Source organism: Phallusia mammillata, chromosome 8 (genome assembly GCF_965637545.1).
Source record: "Phallusia mammillata chromosome 8, kaPhaMamm4.hap1.1, whole genome shotgun sequence".
Lineage (NCBI taxonomy): Eukaryota > Metazoa > Chordata > Ascidiacea > Phlebobranchia > Ascidiidae > Phallusia > Phallusia mammillata.
In genome coordinates, this window is record NC_137259.1 from 19,162,967 (window position 1) to 19,180,296 (window position 17,330).

The 17,330-nt window shown below is 37.3% G+C and overlaps 3 protein-coding genes and 1 pseudogene across 4 annotated transcripts; all 4 read left to right on the forward strand.

Moving 5' to 3' along the window:
- The first annotated feature begins 252 nt into the window (after positions 1 to 252).
- LOC145204391 (ATP-dependent RNA helicase DDX18-like) lies at positions 253 to 2,600 on the forward strand. The gene is made up of 2 exons (XM_080076907.1): positions 253 to 432; positions 718 to 2,600. The coding sequence occupies exon 2, from the start codon at positions 768 to 770 to the stop codon at positions 2,559 to 2,561; it is 1,794 nt and encodes a 597-aa protein (XP_079933033.1). The 5' UTR covers positions 253 to 432; positions 718 to 767; the 3' UTR covers positions 2,562 to 2,600.
- Positions 2,601 to 2,995: 395 nt separating this feature from the next.
- Positions 2,996 to 5,650, forward strand: LOC145203716 (torsin-1A-interacting protein 1-like). The gene is made up of 5 exons (XM_080075991.1): positions 2,996 to 3,457; positions 3,699 to 3,879; positions 4,183 to 4,333; positions 4,509 to 4,718; positions 4,962 to 5,650. The coding sequence occupies exons 1-5, from the start codon at positions 3,148 to 3,150 to the stop codon at positions 5,166 to 5,168; spliced, it is 1,059 nt and encodes a 352-aa protein (XP_079932117.1). The 5' UTR covers positions 2,996 to 3,147; the 3' UTR covers positions 5,169 to 5,650.
- Positions 5,651 to 5,714: 64 nt separating this feature from the next.
- Positions 5,715 to 9,492, forward strand: LOC145203717 (L-proline trans-4-hydroxylase-like). The gene is made up of 9 exons (XM_080075992.1): positions 5,715 to 6,284; positions 6,590 to 6,686; positions 7,127 to 7,316; positions 7,600 to 7,691; positions 8,036 to 8,126; positions 8,192 to 8,278; positions 8,396 to 8,478; positions 8,695 to 8,806; positions 9,231 to 9,492. The coding sequence occupies exons 1-9, from the start codon at positions 6,266 to 6,268 to the stop codon at positions 9,372 to 9,374; spliced, it is 915 nt and encodes a 304-aa protein (XP_079932118.1). The 5' UTR covers positions 5,715 to 6,265; the 3' UTR covers positions 9,375 to 9,492.
- A 65-nt stretch (positions 9,493 to 9,557) lies between these two features.
- Positions 9,558 to 15,576, forward strand: LOC145203715 (nucleolar protein 8-like; annotated as a pseudogene). Its single transcript, XR_013853375.1, has 11 exons — positions 9,558 to 9,807; positions 10,092 to 10,193; positions 10,350 to 10,441; positions 10,611 to 10,726; positions 10,797 to 10,903; positions 11,131 to 11,287; positions 11,451 to 11,586; positions 11,763 to 11,892; positions 13,897 to 14,025; positions 14,551 to 14,708; positions 15,215 to 15,576. The product of XR_013853375.1 is annotated as a nucleolar protein 8-like (transcript).
- Positions 15,577 to 17,330: the final 1,754 nt, after the last annotated feature.

Consider the following 17,330-nt stretch of genomic DNA (forward strand, 5'->3'; position numbering starts at 1 on the left):
GCCCAAATATCCACGTTGAATGCTCAACGTACAATAACTTGCAAATAGGTGAACTGCTTTCCTGTAATCTGGTTTGTTTAAAACCTCAAGAAAAATCCCCTTTTCGTGTGAAAAAATAATTGTTTTATTTCTCCCTGTAGCCATTATTACGTTGGTAAGTAAGGCAAAAATACTTTTTAGAGTTGTTATATTATTGCTGAAAGAAATTTATTTTGTTTAAAAATGTTATAAATCGAGAGTAATAAAACAATCATAAAATGTTACCAATTAGCTGTAGCGAATACAAGTACACGTGCCGTTGCAAAATCCAATGAGAACAGCGTTATGCCCATTGTTAGTTACCTTTTGCTTTGAATTTTAGATTTACATTGGTTATTCTGCTCTTAAGCCTTTAAATTGTGATTAAAAAACAACTATTTGTCATCAGAAAAGGTTTGTTTATCCAATTTGTTTTAAGTTAAAACTCAGCATCGTGCAAAACTTGTTTTCTTGTGACTTGTGTCAGTTATGAGCTCCCATAACGCCTTGTAATGAAGATGTAACTGTACACGTCGTTTAGCCATAGTCCATTTGTTGTGCCCAATGTTTTGTGCGATTCAACGTCGTTCCATTGCAATTGTGTCACTAACTTGCTAATTTTTTTTCACACAGCGAATAAATGTACAAAGTAAACTCACTCATAATTAAAACTTTTAAAAGCTTTCTTTTTTACTACAGACAGACTTGCCATCTTAATTTTTGTGACGTGCTTAAATACGTGTCAGAAGATGGCTGATCATATGAGAAAAGTAAGAAAGAAACTCAACAAACGAAAGCAGAGACAGGAACAACTTAAACTGCTCAGAGATCGGGTTCTACAGCAAGAAGAAATCACTGTTTCACAACAAAATGATTATTCCAAACTTCATGGCCAAAACAACCCTGGAGCGATAAAGGTGGAAGACGAAAATGTTGCCGATTCAGTTAATGAGGAAATTGCAAATGAAGAGTCAAGTGGAGAAAAGAAATTAGATGAAAAAGTTAACACAGTTGTTTCCACAGTTCCAGAAACCTCACTTGAAGTCAAGGTGCTGGAGGAGAATGTGATTGATGACACATCATTTGCATCCCTGGCCAAGTTGGGGGTCAGTGACTTGACCTTGAAAGCTATAGAGGACATGGGATTTTCACATATGATGGAAATTCAGGCCAAGTCAATTCCACCGTTGCTGGAAGGACGTGACTTACTTGCAGCTGCAAAAACTGGAAGCGGAAAAACACTCGCTTTTCTTATTCCTGCTGTTGAGTTGTTGTACAAGCTGAAATTTATGCCAAGAAATGGGACAGGGATTATTATAATCTCACCTACTCGAGAACTGGCAATGCAGATCTATGGTGTCTGTCAGGATGTAATGAAACACCATTGTCAAACATTTGGTCTGATCATGGGGGGTAGTAATCGGTCATCAGAAGCCAAAAAGTTGGGAAATGGAATTAATTTACTGGTGGCCACTCCTGGGCGACTTCTGGATCATTTGCAGAATACTCCTGAGTTCATGTTTCGTAATCTACAGTGTCTGATTATAGATGAGGCGGATAGAATCTTGGAGGTTGGTTTTGAGGAAGAAATGAAACAGATTGTGCGGCTTTTGCCCAAAAGGAGACAGACTATGTTGTTCTCTGCAACACAGACCAAAAAGACTGAAGACTTGGCAAGGGTGTCTTTGAAGAAAATGCCTTTGTACGTTGGAGTTGATGATGTTAAGGAGGAGGCCACGAGAGAAGGTTTGGAACAGGGTTATGTTGTCTGCCCATCTGAGAAAAGGTTCTTAGTTCTGTTCACATTTTTGCGTCGCAACAGAGACAAGAAGATAATGGTTTTCTTTTCATCATGCATGAGTGTGAAGTATCATTATGAACTTCTTAATTACATCGACCTGCCCTGTCTAAGCATACATGGAAGGCAGAAGCAAACAAAGAGGACAACTACGTTCTTTCAGTTTTGTAATGCTGAGAAAGGAACCCTCCTGTGCACAGATGTAGCAGCTCGTGGTCTTGATATCCCGGAGGTGGATTGGATTGTTCAATATGATCCTCCAGATGACCCAAAAGAATACATCCACAGAGTTGGGAGGACTGCCAGAGGAGTTCATGGAAAGGGACATGCACTCTTGATTCTTCGTCCTGCAGAGCTTGGCTTTCTACGCTACTTGAGACATGCCAAAGTGCCTCTGAATGAATTCGAGTTTTCCTGGTCGAAAATTGCCAACATCCAAAACCAACTGGAAAAATTGATTCAAAAAAATTATTTCCTTCACAAGTCATCTCAGGAAGCATACAAGTCTTATATTCGATCCTATGCTTCACATTCCCTAAAGTCAATCTTTAATGTGGAGACCCTGGATCTACAAAAGGTTGCGTCTTCTTTTGGTTTTACTGTTCCTCCTTACGTCGATCTCAATGTTCACAGCAAAAGGGCGAGCAAAGAAGTGAGAAGAAATCAGTACAAAGGGCAAAGTCAAAAGGCTAAAATATTTAAACAAGTTGGAACAAAGAAAAATGATAGGAGACAGTTTTCTTAACAAATATGGTTTCATGTGTTGGGTTATAAATTACGTGTAATAAAAAAAAAAAAAAAAAAAAATGTAAAAAAAAAAAAATATTTGCAGGAGTGGTGAAATTAATTTTGAAAAAGTTTGCCATGTATTATTTGGGTACAGGCAGTAGATTTAAACAGTAAGATAATCACTTAGACTTAAGTTTTAAAAAAAATAATGCTGCAGCCTCATTCAGGTCGGTGATGGGTTAAAACTGTTTACAAACTTGAAACGAAACCATCGAAGTCAAAACATAATTTTTTGATTTCTATTGTAACTAGGGAAAACCCGGTGGAAAAAAGTAGTTTTAACTTGCTAAATTGGTTGAGGTTCCTCTTCAAAATCAAATCTTTTTTTAATTCAACCCCTAAACTTAGCAGGATTTATGCTAGGTGTTGTTTGTGATTATAAACCTTGTTCTAACCCAACCACTCCTAGTCGTGAGCAACTGTATTTTCACAAAAGTTGTGTTAAATTAACTGCACGAATATTTACCTGTTTAACGATAAAAATCAATTCTTTCGTGTCTAGAGCCGCAAATTTTGAAGTGCCTGGAAATTAAGTGTGCATAATGGCAGGTAGAAAGACTGCTTCGAGCAAAGCAAAGAAAAAGTCACAGACCCCCAACAAAACACGGAAAAGGAGTGAAAGTCTGAGTGAAGAAAACAGCAGTGCAGCAGAACAAACACTGAGCTCACAAGATGATCCTGACTTTGTTGCAAGCACAAGTGGGTTGGACGAGACCACAACTGATGGTTCTGATAAGGATGTCGATGTATCTAGAGTTTCGGAAAAATTTGAATCACCAGTCAAGGTCAAATCCAGCTTTCATGAACGTCCTAAAGATTGTGAAAAGAATGAGCCACTCCCTCACTCATTAAGTAAGTTTTCATTTGTTTGTATTGAGACATACAACATACCTTCAATATCCACATGGGCAAAGTATAGCTGAAAGATTTCGGTTTACTTATAATTTTTTAAACCAACAAACATACAAAAGTTTGAGATTCTTAAATTTAATTCTAACCTAAAGTTAATAGTAAAGTAAAATACATACACAGTTTTGTAAAATAATAGAACTGTCAAAGGCAAGTTAAGATAACCCATTTTTTGTGTTGACAGATTTACCTAAAAATTTGGCCCTGCTTGTGATCATTGCTGCATTGGTGTTTTATGCCAGCAAGTATTTCTCTGAAAGACAAACACATGTGGAAATAAGTAACACTGAGCTATTTAAACTTAAACTGAAATCCATTGAAGATGAGATTGCGCTTCAGGACAAACGACTTTGGAAAATAGTAAGGTTAGCTATTTGTGCTTTAATAAGTTTCTTTGTGAACAAATTACAATAAAAAATATGTTCATGTACCAAGCAATGTAACATATAAGCATCAAATATTATGTGCTAAATCAAAGCCTAAAAGTGATCCATACATTTAAGGTTAGGCCTTTCCTTCCGGTCTGTTGTGCATCAACCACAACTTTGTATTGTAAAACAATCAAATAATTTCAGAGTGTGCTGTAAAACAATCATATAATTTCAGAGTGTGTTGTAAAACAATCATATAATTTCAGAGTGTGTTGTAAAACAATCATATTATTTCAGAGTTTCTTTGGTGAAACATCACAACAGTCAGAACAACAATCAACCTGCTGTTCTTATGCTTGCTGCTGATGAAAATGCTTACCCCACTGCCCAATGCCTTGCAAATAAACTCGCCGCTGTCTACTCCAGCAACTGCTCCTCAAGCATTAAGGTTCTCTCTTTTAACTATTATTGTTTTGTTCATGTTCATCAAGAATAAAACATGAAATTTTTCAGTCTTGTCTAAAATGTTTTTTGTTGTTTATGTCACTCTTTTCACTGGCTAGAAATAATAGAAACAAAACAAAACATTTCAGGAAATGTACTAACTTTTGCATTATTTCTAGGTTTCTGGTTTGGATGTGAAAAACTTACAAGCAAGTGAAGCAAAGTTTCTCTTAGATGATCAACTTACAAAACAGTTTAAATCTGGTTCCTGTTCTGCTGTGGTTGATCGGTTTGACTTGATTCCTGCAGCTGCGACGCCTCTCTTCTATCAGTTTTGTGAAAATGACAATGCACCTTTCAAGAATGTTGCCATTATTCTAGTTGTGCAGGTACAACATTTCATGCAGAAATAACTTCCAAAAACTCCCTATAACTAAAGACAGCTATCTTAGTACACCGAGGACCTATGTGAGCAACATTAGATGTGCACATTGGGCCGCACACCAGTTTATGTGCAGCGTAGATATTTTGGAGTGCTAAGTATGTGTGAACCATTAGCCATTGTGCAAGAGTCCAGCTTAAATTGAACATTCGGCTGTGTTTGTAAATGTTAAACATCTTGCTCTGTTTAGGTTGATAATGGAGATTGGAGCCAATCTGCTCATGATTTAAGTAATTTGCCTCCAAGATTGTGGGATGAAATAGTTGATAAATATCTTTCCCATTCCCTGATGAGCCGAGACCCAGAAGTTATGACAAGCGATATGATTGCTGGTTTAATGTCGAGAATAACACCTTCTGTGGCATGGGTGAAAAAAATTGACAATCTGAACTGCTGAAGCTGCTGGTACAAATGAGTAAAATATTGTTGCAATAACGCTTAAAAAACTCTAGTTTGTAATGCAATGCAGTTGTATGTGATTGTACTCCTTTCAAAGATGTCAACACATTTGAAATTTGTTTTTTTGTTTAACTCTGATTAAAAAAAGAAATGTCTATATTTTTGTGTGTGTTAAAATGTAGTGTAAGGAAAATAAACAGTCAGTCACAACTTTTTTCTTTGAATCTAAATTTATTTTTCAATCATCTGATTTGGAACTTTTCATTGGTATGAATCACTTGATTCTTCAATTTCACCTAAACATGATGCTTTTTAACAGTATGCAAACATTAACTAGTTGCGATAAGAAAACTGCATGTGCTACATATGTATTGTTTGCTGTTTTTGTATGAATCGGTTACATTTTGTTGTGTGGAAAATATTGCCTAAATATTTTTTAACAAGTTAAAAAATTCCGTTATTAATAGCGGGATTCCGTGATTCCTTGTTGATCGACATGGGTTTGATGAAGTCTGAAAAACATTCCAGTTCCAGATGTTGATCGGTTTCATTAACTGATCATGACTTTTTTATGTTTGATCGATCACATAAAAACCATCACAGCGCGTATCAGTGGTTTTCACAGTGGGCTGCATTGCCCCATAACAGCACTTGTAATTATAAAACGGTCACGGAAGAATAAATTAGCGATTAGCTGGCGCTGAGAGTAAATCATACAATATAATATAACGACACTATTAAGCGGCGTAAGTTATATGAACGATTGCTTTCACAATACTGGATACTTTCAACTCGAAAACCTAAATGGGTTGACTGTACTGAGCGCCAATTTTAAGTTTTTTTCGACCAGAGAGGAACGTATTCAATTCAACTAAATGTTTACGGGGCGTTGGAGAAAAAAGTCGAGATCGCTGATGCAGGCTAACTTGCAGTTTTTCTAAGTTTCACAACAACTCAAACTTCTTTCGAGGTTTGCCCGCGGGTGTGCGTTAATGAATAACTGGTTCAGCTGATTCCGCCACTAAGTAGCTGAACAGACGAGTTGGTTGCAGTTCGTCACGTACAGCGCAAGTAATTCAACAATCGTCCTGCAAAATGGCAAAACAAAACCCAGGTGAGATTTGAATAGGATTTAAATTCAGATATAGTTTCGTATTAATAAACTAAACGAGCTGACGATTCGAGTGGGTTTGGAAAATACGGACGGAAACTTCAATAAGTTAAAAATCACCAAACATCTTTAAAACGTTCACTGCATGAGTATTAGCAAAACAAGATACGCATTTTTAGAATCATAAAGATGACAAGCTGGCCTTGTTGTCTGCATGTGCTTCAATGAAACTTTGTCGTTGTTGTTTTAGCATTAAAAATGTTTTGTCTGCTTCTGTTCAGTTGATCGTATTTTTGTATTTGTATTAGGTCCCGTCCCAGAATTTAAATACACGCCAGGTGAAAGGTTGAAGGTCACAGATGAAATGAAAATAGCTTACGAAGAAGACGGCTTCGTTTTAGTCAGGTAATGACTACTGCAGTTTAATATTAGGTTATTTCGGTACGAATTCGCAACTAATGTGTCTACGATTTGGATGCTAAGGTGTCACTATAGAACTGGAACCTTAATGAAATTTTCGCAGACATAATTACATTGGGATTTTTTGTTTCATTTTAACCTCGGTGAGTGAACAACAACCAGAATGCGTTTAATTACAAAGCACACTTGGTCTGCTGTTGTTTGCTGTGTTGGTAACTTCTATTTATTTAAACCGATCAGGTTCAACTTGGTTAAAGCATTGCCCAAAGTTCAGGAAAACACTGTGGTCGACATGGGATTTGAACCCGTAAACTTTGGAACACATTGTCAAAGGAGGTTGCTCATCGTTTTTACCGCAGAACAATCTCTTTAACTAAAATATAATAGAAATACAGATATCAATGATGTGTTGTTGTGTTTTTCAGAGGGCTTTTCACACAACCTGAGATAGACAAACTGGAACACGCCGTAAACTTGGGTCACGTGATGAAGCACGCGATCGCTCTGACGGACGGAAAGGGAGGAAAACTTTCGATGGTTTTGTGGAATCACCCTGGCAACGATTACACGGGATTGTTCGGAAGATGCAGACGCGTCGTGGACACTACAGAGGAGGTGCGTGGGATGGAGATAGTTTAAAGTAACCAATATCTATTATTATGTATCACCGTCTCATGCAACCGGACGTACCCCGCCAGGTTCGTGCGGTCGGTTGCGATCCTACGGCAGAACATATCCAGACAACGGAGTTCAACCACAATTCAAATAACATGACACTTGACTCGATAACCCATGGTTTTTTCGGTGTCCGTTTACGTATCTGTTAAACAATGGGATGTTTTGCTCTTTATACGAATGCATAGAAACTGACCGCGGATTTGTTTACTGTTTTGCGCAGTTGCTTGGCGGAGAAGTTTATCATTATCACACAAAGCTCAACATGAAGGAAAAAGGAAAAGTAGGAGGTTTCGAATGGCATCAAGATTATGGGTAAAAAATCTGAACTGGTTTGATTGACGTGTAGCAGTATACAATACTGGTTTTTAAACCTATACATCAGGGGTTGGCAATCTCTTTTGTACTGGGGACCGTTTTTAAAAGTGAAATTTTATTGCTGACCGGTCTTCGAAAAACTACAAATATTTAGCAATCAAAACACTTAAATTAGTTTATAATCGCCGGGATACATGGGTAAAATGTTTTAATACATTAAACCTGAAAATTGTACTTCTAGCTGACCGGCGGTTGCCGACCACTGCTATACATCATATAAATATAAGTACAGCACCTAAATTGCAAGCTTGACTCAAAACTTTATTGCTGGTGACTTTTAGATATTGGTACAAGAACGGACTTCTATTTCCTAATCTTCTGTCTGTTTTTATTGCAATCGACAAATGCGATAAAGAAAATGGATGTTTAAAGGTAAAAGCTTGTGATTCTGTTTGTTTGAGAAACTTTATTTGTATGGAATCAATTTGTACCTCCAGGTGCTCCGTGGAAGTCACAAACTCGGCCGACTTGATCACGTGAGGATAGGAAGCCAAAATGGCGCTGATCCTGACCGTCTTGAAGAGGTAACTTTATCATTTAGTACAAACACAAAGCATAAAGCGTTATGATGTTAAAAACTCAAACAATTTAATATGCTTCGTTACTGCATGGTCTTATTTATGTTTCAAATTTATTTCTAGTGCAAAAAAGTTTTGGAGGAATTTTACGTTGAACTGAAACCTGGCGATGGAATATTTTTTCACTGCAACGTTTTACATGCAAGGTCAGTTTAACTGGTACAAGTTTTACAACATTAGGGTGTTCAAATTCGTGGCTATCCTCCGCAATGGGCCGTGATACCCATTCTTCGCGTGATAAAATTTCCATGTGTTTTTTAATTTGTGCCAGATGCCAAGGCGATATAAATTAGTCTGTGGTGGGTTTTAGTAAGTTTATCCTGTTGAAAAGATGATTACTATAACTTTGTTTTCGTTGTCAGCGATCAAAACTGGTCGGATCGCAAGAGGTGGGTTCTTATTCCTTGCTACAATCGGATGGACAATGATTCATATGTGGATCATCACCACGCGAGGGCGACCAAGCTACACAAGGTAATGTTTGTTGTGTGTTACCTTGATACAAGTTTAAGTTTGTACTGGACCAAACTTAGGGTCGAAATTTCCCCACACCTATGTGCCCTAGACACAATGTTTGGTACACACTGCCGTGGTGGATTGTGGCTGAAGAGTTTGTTGGAAAATATGACGTGGCTGAACTTTCAGATAATAAGACAACCCTGAAAATCGAATGTAAAAAGTGCGCAGCCCCTATTAATTCCGTTGCCACAAACGCGTGCTAACTTTACATTTGGTGGTTAATTCAGCCGTGGCCAAACTTTTAAACGATTAAAACAGGTTGAAAACAAACTCTTCGATCTAAGGTTTTGTTTTATCACAAAAAATACACAATTTGAAAGTATAACTGCAGAGACTTGTCTTTGCACGATTTTGATCTCGTTTATTGACGTTTTAACAGGTTGATGACTCTGCACTTATGGATTGTCAGGAGTTCGAAGACTTGTCCGGCAAATGGTTTATGGATCCAAGTGAGGACAAAACCATTGTGGCAAAGAAAGTCAACGAAGATGTCCCAAGTGAAAACGAAAATGCAAAACAATAAAAACGATACCACCAACATCTGACTAATTTTTATTTGCATCTTGATTCTGATATTGTTTTCTCGTTATTACCCACTTACGTGGTATACGTGGTTTGTGCAATAAAAAACCTTAAAAGTATGAATAATGTTGTTTCAAAGGTTTGGTAAAAGTGTCAACTAAATTGCTTTATTTACGAGACTGCTTTGAGACTAATGCGGGAATTGGAAAAAAAGCATTAACACGTGACAAAACAATTGTTGAATGTTAAAAAACGAGTTGTCAATATTAACAATTTTGGATATAAATGTGTTGATTTGGTCCGTAAATTTAAAAAGTATGAAAGGCCCGAGCAAGAAAAGTTTATCCAACAAAATTAGGTTGGAATCTCTCGAGGAAAAGAAGGCACTCGAAGCAAAAACAAAACTGCTTATTAAAGTTTCGTTAAGTAATTTAGTAAGTGAGCGTTTATTATTCTTACTACCTGATTTCAAATATAATTGCCTAAAAAATTTATGTCTTTATTTTCTAACATTTTATCATTTTCAAACTTATTTTTTTTTACAATGACAACAGAAAATGTAATTGTTTCTTAACAAGTTTTACTCTTGGCCAATTTCTCACTAGTGTGATCATTTTCAAATTGTTCCAGTTAATCTGCTTGAAATTGTGTGTATTTTGGTGTTTCTGGTTTCAGTTGTTGCAAATTTCTGCAACTGTAAACTGTTCTGTTATTTTAGGATCAAAGCAAGAAAACCAACAAACACTTTAAGTTTGATGACAACAGTTCTGACAGCAATGAAGATGTGCAACAAACAAACGATGATGGAAAGATAACAAAAGTATGTTTAAAGTATTGTTTGGTTATACTTATACACCAGTGTGATAGTTGCAGGCGTTTTTTTTTTTCAAATACATTTTTTGCACCCGAAAATTTTGCACCCCAGGCATTTATTTGGCTTGTCTTAACCTCTTTTACTTGCTTTGCGCCTAAATAGGTCTTGCGCTGGAACTTACGGGTTGTGCATGCGGGACATGTTGGTCCTGCACGCACGAGATCTCGTCGGGAACTGCCATGTTCTGCAGACTGGTATTGGACGTCGAAATGTCGATAGCTATAATAAAACTGCTGGATGAGCAATACTTGGTTACATTATGCCTGGCAACAAGAGCTTATTTTACATACTTATGTCAAGACTTGAGAAAAAGTGTTGAAAGTAAAGCTTAGTGTTTCTGAAGTAAATCTTGTTTACAAACAGGCTGCAGCTGTGGAAGATATTCTGGGACTTGATAATGATTACAGCGACGATGAAATCCAAATTAAACATCAGTTTGAGGGAAAACAAGGAAAAAAGTTGCTCGAAATTCAATCAAGGTTTAAAATTCACAACAATGAAGTCAGTTTGCTACAACTCTGTTCTAATTGTTTGGAATAAATTTTATAGAACTGGAATGGATGCGAGATTTAAAATGGATGAAAGATTTGTTGAAAGTAACAGTAGCTCAGAAGAAACCGAAGCTTCGGTTGATAAACAAATGGATCAAACTGATGGTAGGGTGGACTGTGTAGTAATAAAGTTATCACCACAGAAAGGTTGTATTAACTGAGTTATGTTCAAATGTTTATTGAGCCTGTTTGAAATATCATAAAAATATAAATCTGACATAAGTGTGTTGTGTACATAGCTAAAATAGTTATTATTTGATAAGCCTGGCAACAGTAAACTCTTTGATCTGGACAAAACTAAGCATCTGATGTAACAGTGTTAATTTTTACAGAGAAACGACGGAATCTTGCAATTCTCCAGCAAGTTGTAGGAGTTGCGGCTACTGCAAAAGCATTGAAGCGGAAATCTGCAACTTTTGTTGACCCTGACACCAAACGATACGACCCAACTAAAGAAGGACATGCTCAGATGGAAGTTAAACAAACCAGGTTACAGTTCGGGCATAAGTGACAAGACAAAAAACACCTTTGTGTTCAATATATATAATGTGTAGTGTGTGTGGTTAACAATTTGTTGAGTAGATTGTTAATATAGTTCAAACTATTGTTTGCACTGTCTTATACTCGTTTTTGTCATGTTGCTTTTCCTCAGTGATAAAGTTGAGAAGAAAAAGAGAAAAAAGAAAAAGAAAGACAAACCAGTTCCGGTTGACTCTAGCAAGTTTTACGAGACAAGTACAACTGAATTGAAAAGTGCATTTGGAAAATCACAAAAAGAATATAATAAGGTATATATGTTTCAAACACTTGATACACACAAGGAGATTTTGTTTTTCTTGTTATAATTACAATTACGAAGTAGCTTAGTTTATTGTTTTGTAATAATCGCAGAAAACCTACCCACATTTTGGGATTCTTGGGCTATTATACCTCTGCAAGTGTTGTCTGTTGTTTTTCTACAAAGGATAAAACCGAAGATCACAGTGAGCAAAATGATGAGGATGCTCAGACCTTCTCGTTCCTGAAGATGTTGGGAAGAGATCCAGAAGATGATCAATCTTCCGATGAAGATCAACTTCCCTACATCCATGAAGGTAAGAAACATTTTTGTACCAAGTCTTAATATTGTATTCCAGTGTTTGCTGAAGCGTATGGTGGTTCTTGTTTGTGTAAATGAAAATTGGCCCCATTACACATATTGACATGCAAGTTATAATGGTCCATGTGTACATAGGCGTCGATTTTTTAACTATTGGCAACATTTTAGGGGAGACTTTTCCATGTTTTGAAAACATCCATCAGCCGTTAAAACCCATAATTTTAGGGCAGTTGCGTTAACTGCTCCGTTGTCCTGGCGACCGCACGATCTAAGTCAGTGGTTCCCAACCTTTTTTTGACGCGACCCAAATACTTACCAAAATTTTGTTTAGTGGTTTCTCGCGACCCATGGACATGCTATTTTAGTTGAATTTTTGTCTGTAAATTCGGAAAGCTTTTTAAAAATTACTACGCAAGTTTAGCAAATCAATAACCTTATAACGAACAAATAGTGTTGTTGTTTTCGACCTAACATTTCCATTTAACCAGGACTTAGAGCTGAATCGAAGAATTATTAGCCAGACAACGCTTAACTGTGAGCTAACACATCACTTTATGACGTCACAAACAGTTTTAACCATTATCATGACAAGTTGTGATGAAATTATTGTTGGACAACAATTTATAGCCTTAGGAAATATATAAAAATTACGCTACACGGCGAAATCAAAAAGTAGATGTTCTTATTGTCACTAAAACAAGCGACCCAACAGAATGTTCAGGCGACCCAACTTTGGGTCGCGACCCATAGGTTGGGAAACACTGATCTAAGTTATGACCCATATTTGGTTGCACGTAACAAAATAAAGCTGGCAGATAGAGCAAACTTTCACACAGTCAGATAGTGAAATTGCGACAGGATTTAAGTGTACGTTGTTCAAGATGTTCATTTACATTGCGTGTGACGATTTTCAAATGACTCAACATTAAACAGAAAACGTCTTGTTCGAGGGTTGCTTGCGTTTGGCTGCAAAAATGCCTATTACTTTGACTAGTGCAGAGTTGCACAACCTGCGGGCGTTAACATGTTTATTAAAATAAATGTACTGGCGGCCGTGACGTAAATAAAAACTCTTTTGTCAAATATTTTGATTTTCAAGCTGCTCTAAACACATTTTATGGAACTGAAAAAGTATTACCAGTTAGGGATCATACGTTGCAGACTTTTTTATGCCTGTTGTATGCAAACAATGGGAAAAACCAGATACGCTAAGCGTCACAATATAGATTATGACGTCATAAACAGCTAAGACTGATCGTCAGACTTTTCAGGTCAATCTGCGCTTCAAGTTAGAAATTAATCTCAACTTTTTAGGCGCCATTAGATGGTTGACATATTATATATAATATTTCTTTACATCGGTAATTTTAAAACACAAGCAAGCAGGCAATTGGCCGGCTTTTGGTGAAATAAAGATCTGCGATGCGGCCGTCATGGCGAAGATGTTGTACAGCCCTGGACTAGTCATTTCTGCAGTTAACATAAAGCAAATATAAGATACTTTAACCACCACCCTGTGCTGGGAATAAATCAATTAACTATCACATAACAATGCCGATTGTTACTGCAACCATTGTTACGTTGCATAACAAACCACGAGACACTTGCGTTTGTCATTGATTGTGACCTTCAATCTTACAAACAGCCGGTTTACGGCATAGGCGTGTATGTGGTTTTTCTGGCAATACTTTATTTCAAACAAAAAACAGGGGAGACAATACATATGTTGTCACCCCTGTTTTTTCAGGAGGGGAGACATGTCACCCCTAAATCGACGCCTATGCATGTGTACTGTAGTAAACCTGTTCAATTATGTAGTAATGTTTAAAATAAGACGTTACCAGATGGCTTTTTATTTTAGGATTTGCGTAATTTGTATAAAATAGTTAATCAGCCCTTTCTACAATTTACATATTCTGAAGTACTTTGGTAAGAGCAAGAACAGCTTTATACACTCTAATTGCTTTATATTTGCTTTACATTAACTGTTGTTTCAAAGATTTACCACCTAAAACTGAAAAACAGAAGCTCAGTGAAAAGTTTGGGAAAAAGGTTTTCAAACATGACAGCAGTGACAGTGAAGTGGAAGAGGATGAAAAAATGGAGGAAGAACACAAACTGGATAAAGGTAGGAACATTGCTTTGTTTGTTCGGGGTTGTTTTGTTGTTCTGTAAGGTTCTAAACATTGGGTAAAGTTGAGTTGAACGAGGGTTATCTTATTATTGCGAATGACAAATGACAATCAATCACTCTGGTTGATTTTGTTGTTTGTTTCCATACAGATTGCTACTGTCAGCAAAACTTTTTGGTATGATGGGCAGCAAAGTTGTTGTGTATTGCAAATTTTTCAAGTTGTGTGTCTTATCAGTTGCCATAAATTGCATTTGACGCAGTTCATAGCAAATTATTGGTTGATAACATTTTTCCTTAAAATATGCACAAACTCATAGCAGGCAAAACAAAGATTGATTTAGAAAAAAAGTTCACATCATTTCCAAACTTATGTACAGTATGCGACACTTTTTGAACAGAATTTTGTTCAATTGTTTGCAAAGTTTCACAAATTATTACAGTCGTATATCAGAATTTTGTTCACTTTTACTGATAAACAACACTGGTCCCAACCTAAAGTGATTTTAAAATGTCCCCTAGGTTCTCCACAAGCTTCTGCTTCTACAAAACCCAGCACTCTTTTTATGCTTTCACCTAACGACGAGCGTCTGTTGCAAGGCCCGCGTTTATTTTGTTCCGGCAAAAGTATGGAGGAAATTCGAGATGAGTGGCTGGAATGCAAAGATGTGCTAAAAGCTGTAAGTCTTCTTAGATGTTCATCAACATCTATTGCTTGCTGCTGCTGCTTCATATTTTGCCACATCTCTTGTATGAGAGCTATAATTGTCTGTGCTACCGATGCATGAATCGTAGTTGCCTAATCTGTCAAGTGTAGCTGTGTAACATTCATGACTGCTTTCATTTCTTTATTTTCTGCATCAAGGACTAAAATTTCACTGCTTTAGATGCATGAATAATGCCATAGTTGCTTTTCTACTTTCTGTGGCTGTTTAACAGTTGTCTTTCACAAGCTTATAGCATTTGCATGGGGCGGTGGCTTCAATCTTGATTTCAGACAAATTAACATAGTTTTTTTTAGTTGTGCATGTTGTGGTGAGAAGATACTTTTTGTTGTATTAGTTGCTTTGATAAATTGTAATCTAAGAATGGACGAAATCAATTCAATTTGAAGAAAGCCATTGATGGAAACATTTCTATGCTGAACGTTTCCCTAATGTCTTTTCATTTGTGTTTTATCTTCAAGGATTACAAGAAAAAACATAGAAATGCTGCAAAGCTACTCAACCGTGACCGAAATCGAAAACCTGGAACTTTTGATGGGCAGTGAACCGTGACAAAATGCGTCATGGTTGGATGACTTCATGCGATTGTTCGTTTATGGTCAAACCAAACGATGCAAATGGTTTTAAGATGTGCCAATGAAGGTTGATGTTAGTGGTGGTCGAATGGTGGAAGAGGCTGGGGTGGCCTTCCCACGGATTTTTTCATCTAGTCTCTTTACCATGAAACGATGTTTGACAAATGTTTGTGATCCTGTTGCTTCATTTCACCACATTCCTGTGGTAGTCATGGTTCCAACATAATACAAATCTATTTCAGTTCTGATTTTGAAGGCAAGGTAGTGATTTAATGCAATACTAAAATACAGGTGTAAATTAAAGCTTTCCAAGCATTTAATAATTTAAGTACACTAATTTTCTGACTAAATCATCCTTTTCATCGTAGCAGATGAAAGCACAAAACTTTTATTAAGGATGTCTTAAAAATGCAAACAAATAAAAAACAATCGATTAAAATAGGCCCAGAATGTTCCTTTTATCGCTGCAAAGCCGTGCGCCTGGTGTATTGACTTGTTATCTGATCGCCATCTGTGACATAACAAGGGTTTAATAAAGAGCATTATGCACTAACAATCGGAAAGCTATGTTCTGGCAAGGGGGACTGATTGCAAGTTCTTACTAAGTGCCAACTGCACTATTCAACATGGTTTGTGTTTTTGAAACAACGAATTGAAAATGTTCTGTTTGGTCGAGCACCGAGCATCTCACTTCAACGCTCGGTGCATTATGACGTCACAAAAATCCCCTTTCTGCGTTTATCTCAACAAGGTCTCTTACGTCACCGGCGGTGTTTTATTAAGCTGCCCATAAAATACGCGTTTTTCCACCATTTAATACATTTAAAAAATCATTCGTTTTTGTTCATAGACACCCTTTAGAACACTAGTTACGTATGTTAGCAGGGCATGAATATGCAAATTTGACGCTCGGGTCAGTTTGTGCAACTACTCGGCCGCGGTTCCTTCGAAAACTGCAGGTGCGCTAGGTGCGCTTGGTCCGCTAGGTACTTCACTTGGTAAACTACAGGTAACTCGTTCTAATTCAACAAAGCCCGTAAATAGTGCAGGTAACCTTTTTTGAAACGAGTAAACTCGTAGTTACTGCGACGTAACGTAATAATGCTGTATGTACTGTTTTTAAGGTAGGGTTAGGGTTGGGGTTGGGGTTAGGGTTAGGGTTAGGGTTAGGGTTAGGGTTCAGAGTTTAGGGTTTTGGTTGTGTGTTGGGACTATCGTAACACTTTTCCAGCATTATTTGCGTGTTTTAACGTTAACTGCAGTATTTACGATTTGACGCATAAAAACAGGACAGCTGTAGTATTTTCGACTTACGTCGTACCTATTCTGAGTTTAATCGCACCAAAGAGAGTTACCTGCACTATTTTTAAGTTACGTTGCACGAAAAAAGGTTACCAAGCGAGGTACCAAGCGCACCTAGCGCACCTGTAGTATTCGAAGGCACCCCTCGGCCGAGCACCGGGCATTAAAAACAGCGATGCTAGGTTCTGTACTCGGTTCTGGCTCGGCTCGGCTCGGCTCGGCCCATCCCTACAACGAATGTGATTACGTGACAGTCACACTTATCTTGCAGCTTCAGTTTTACTAAGCTAGATAGCAGCGGCGAAATCAAGAAATTACAAAGCTTTCGCTAAAACAAATTATTCTTTCCGGTTAATCGAATCATCCCGAAATATCGGTTAAGCGAATCACACGAAATTCCGGTTAATCGAATCACCCGGAAATTCCGGTTAATCGAATCACCCCCGAAATTCCGGTTAATCGAATCACCCGGAAATTCCGGTTAATCAAATCAAAAATTGAAACACTCGAAATTCCGGTTAATCTGTGTTAAACGTTTTATCGAGTGCGAGGGCGTCGGAGTAATTTGAGAAGTTGGAATTAAAGTTTGTTGTGATTATTTGAACCACATTTTGACCCGTAGCTAACAATACCCCTGAACTGCCCCCAAACTATTCTATGAACAAAATCCACAACTTTTTTCTCTGTTTCAATCTGCGAT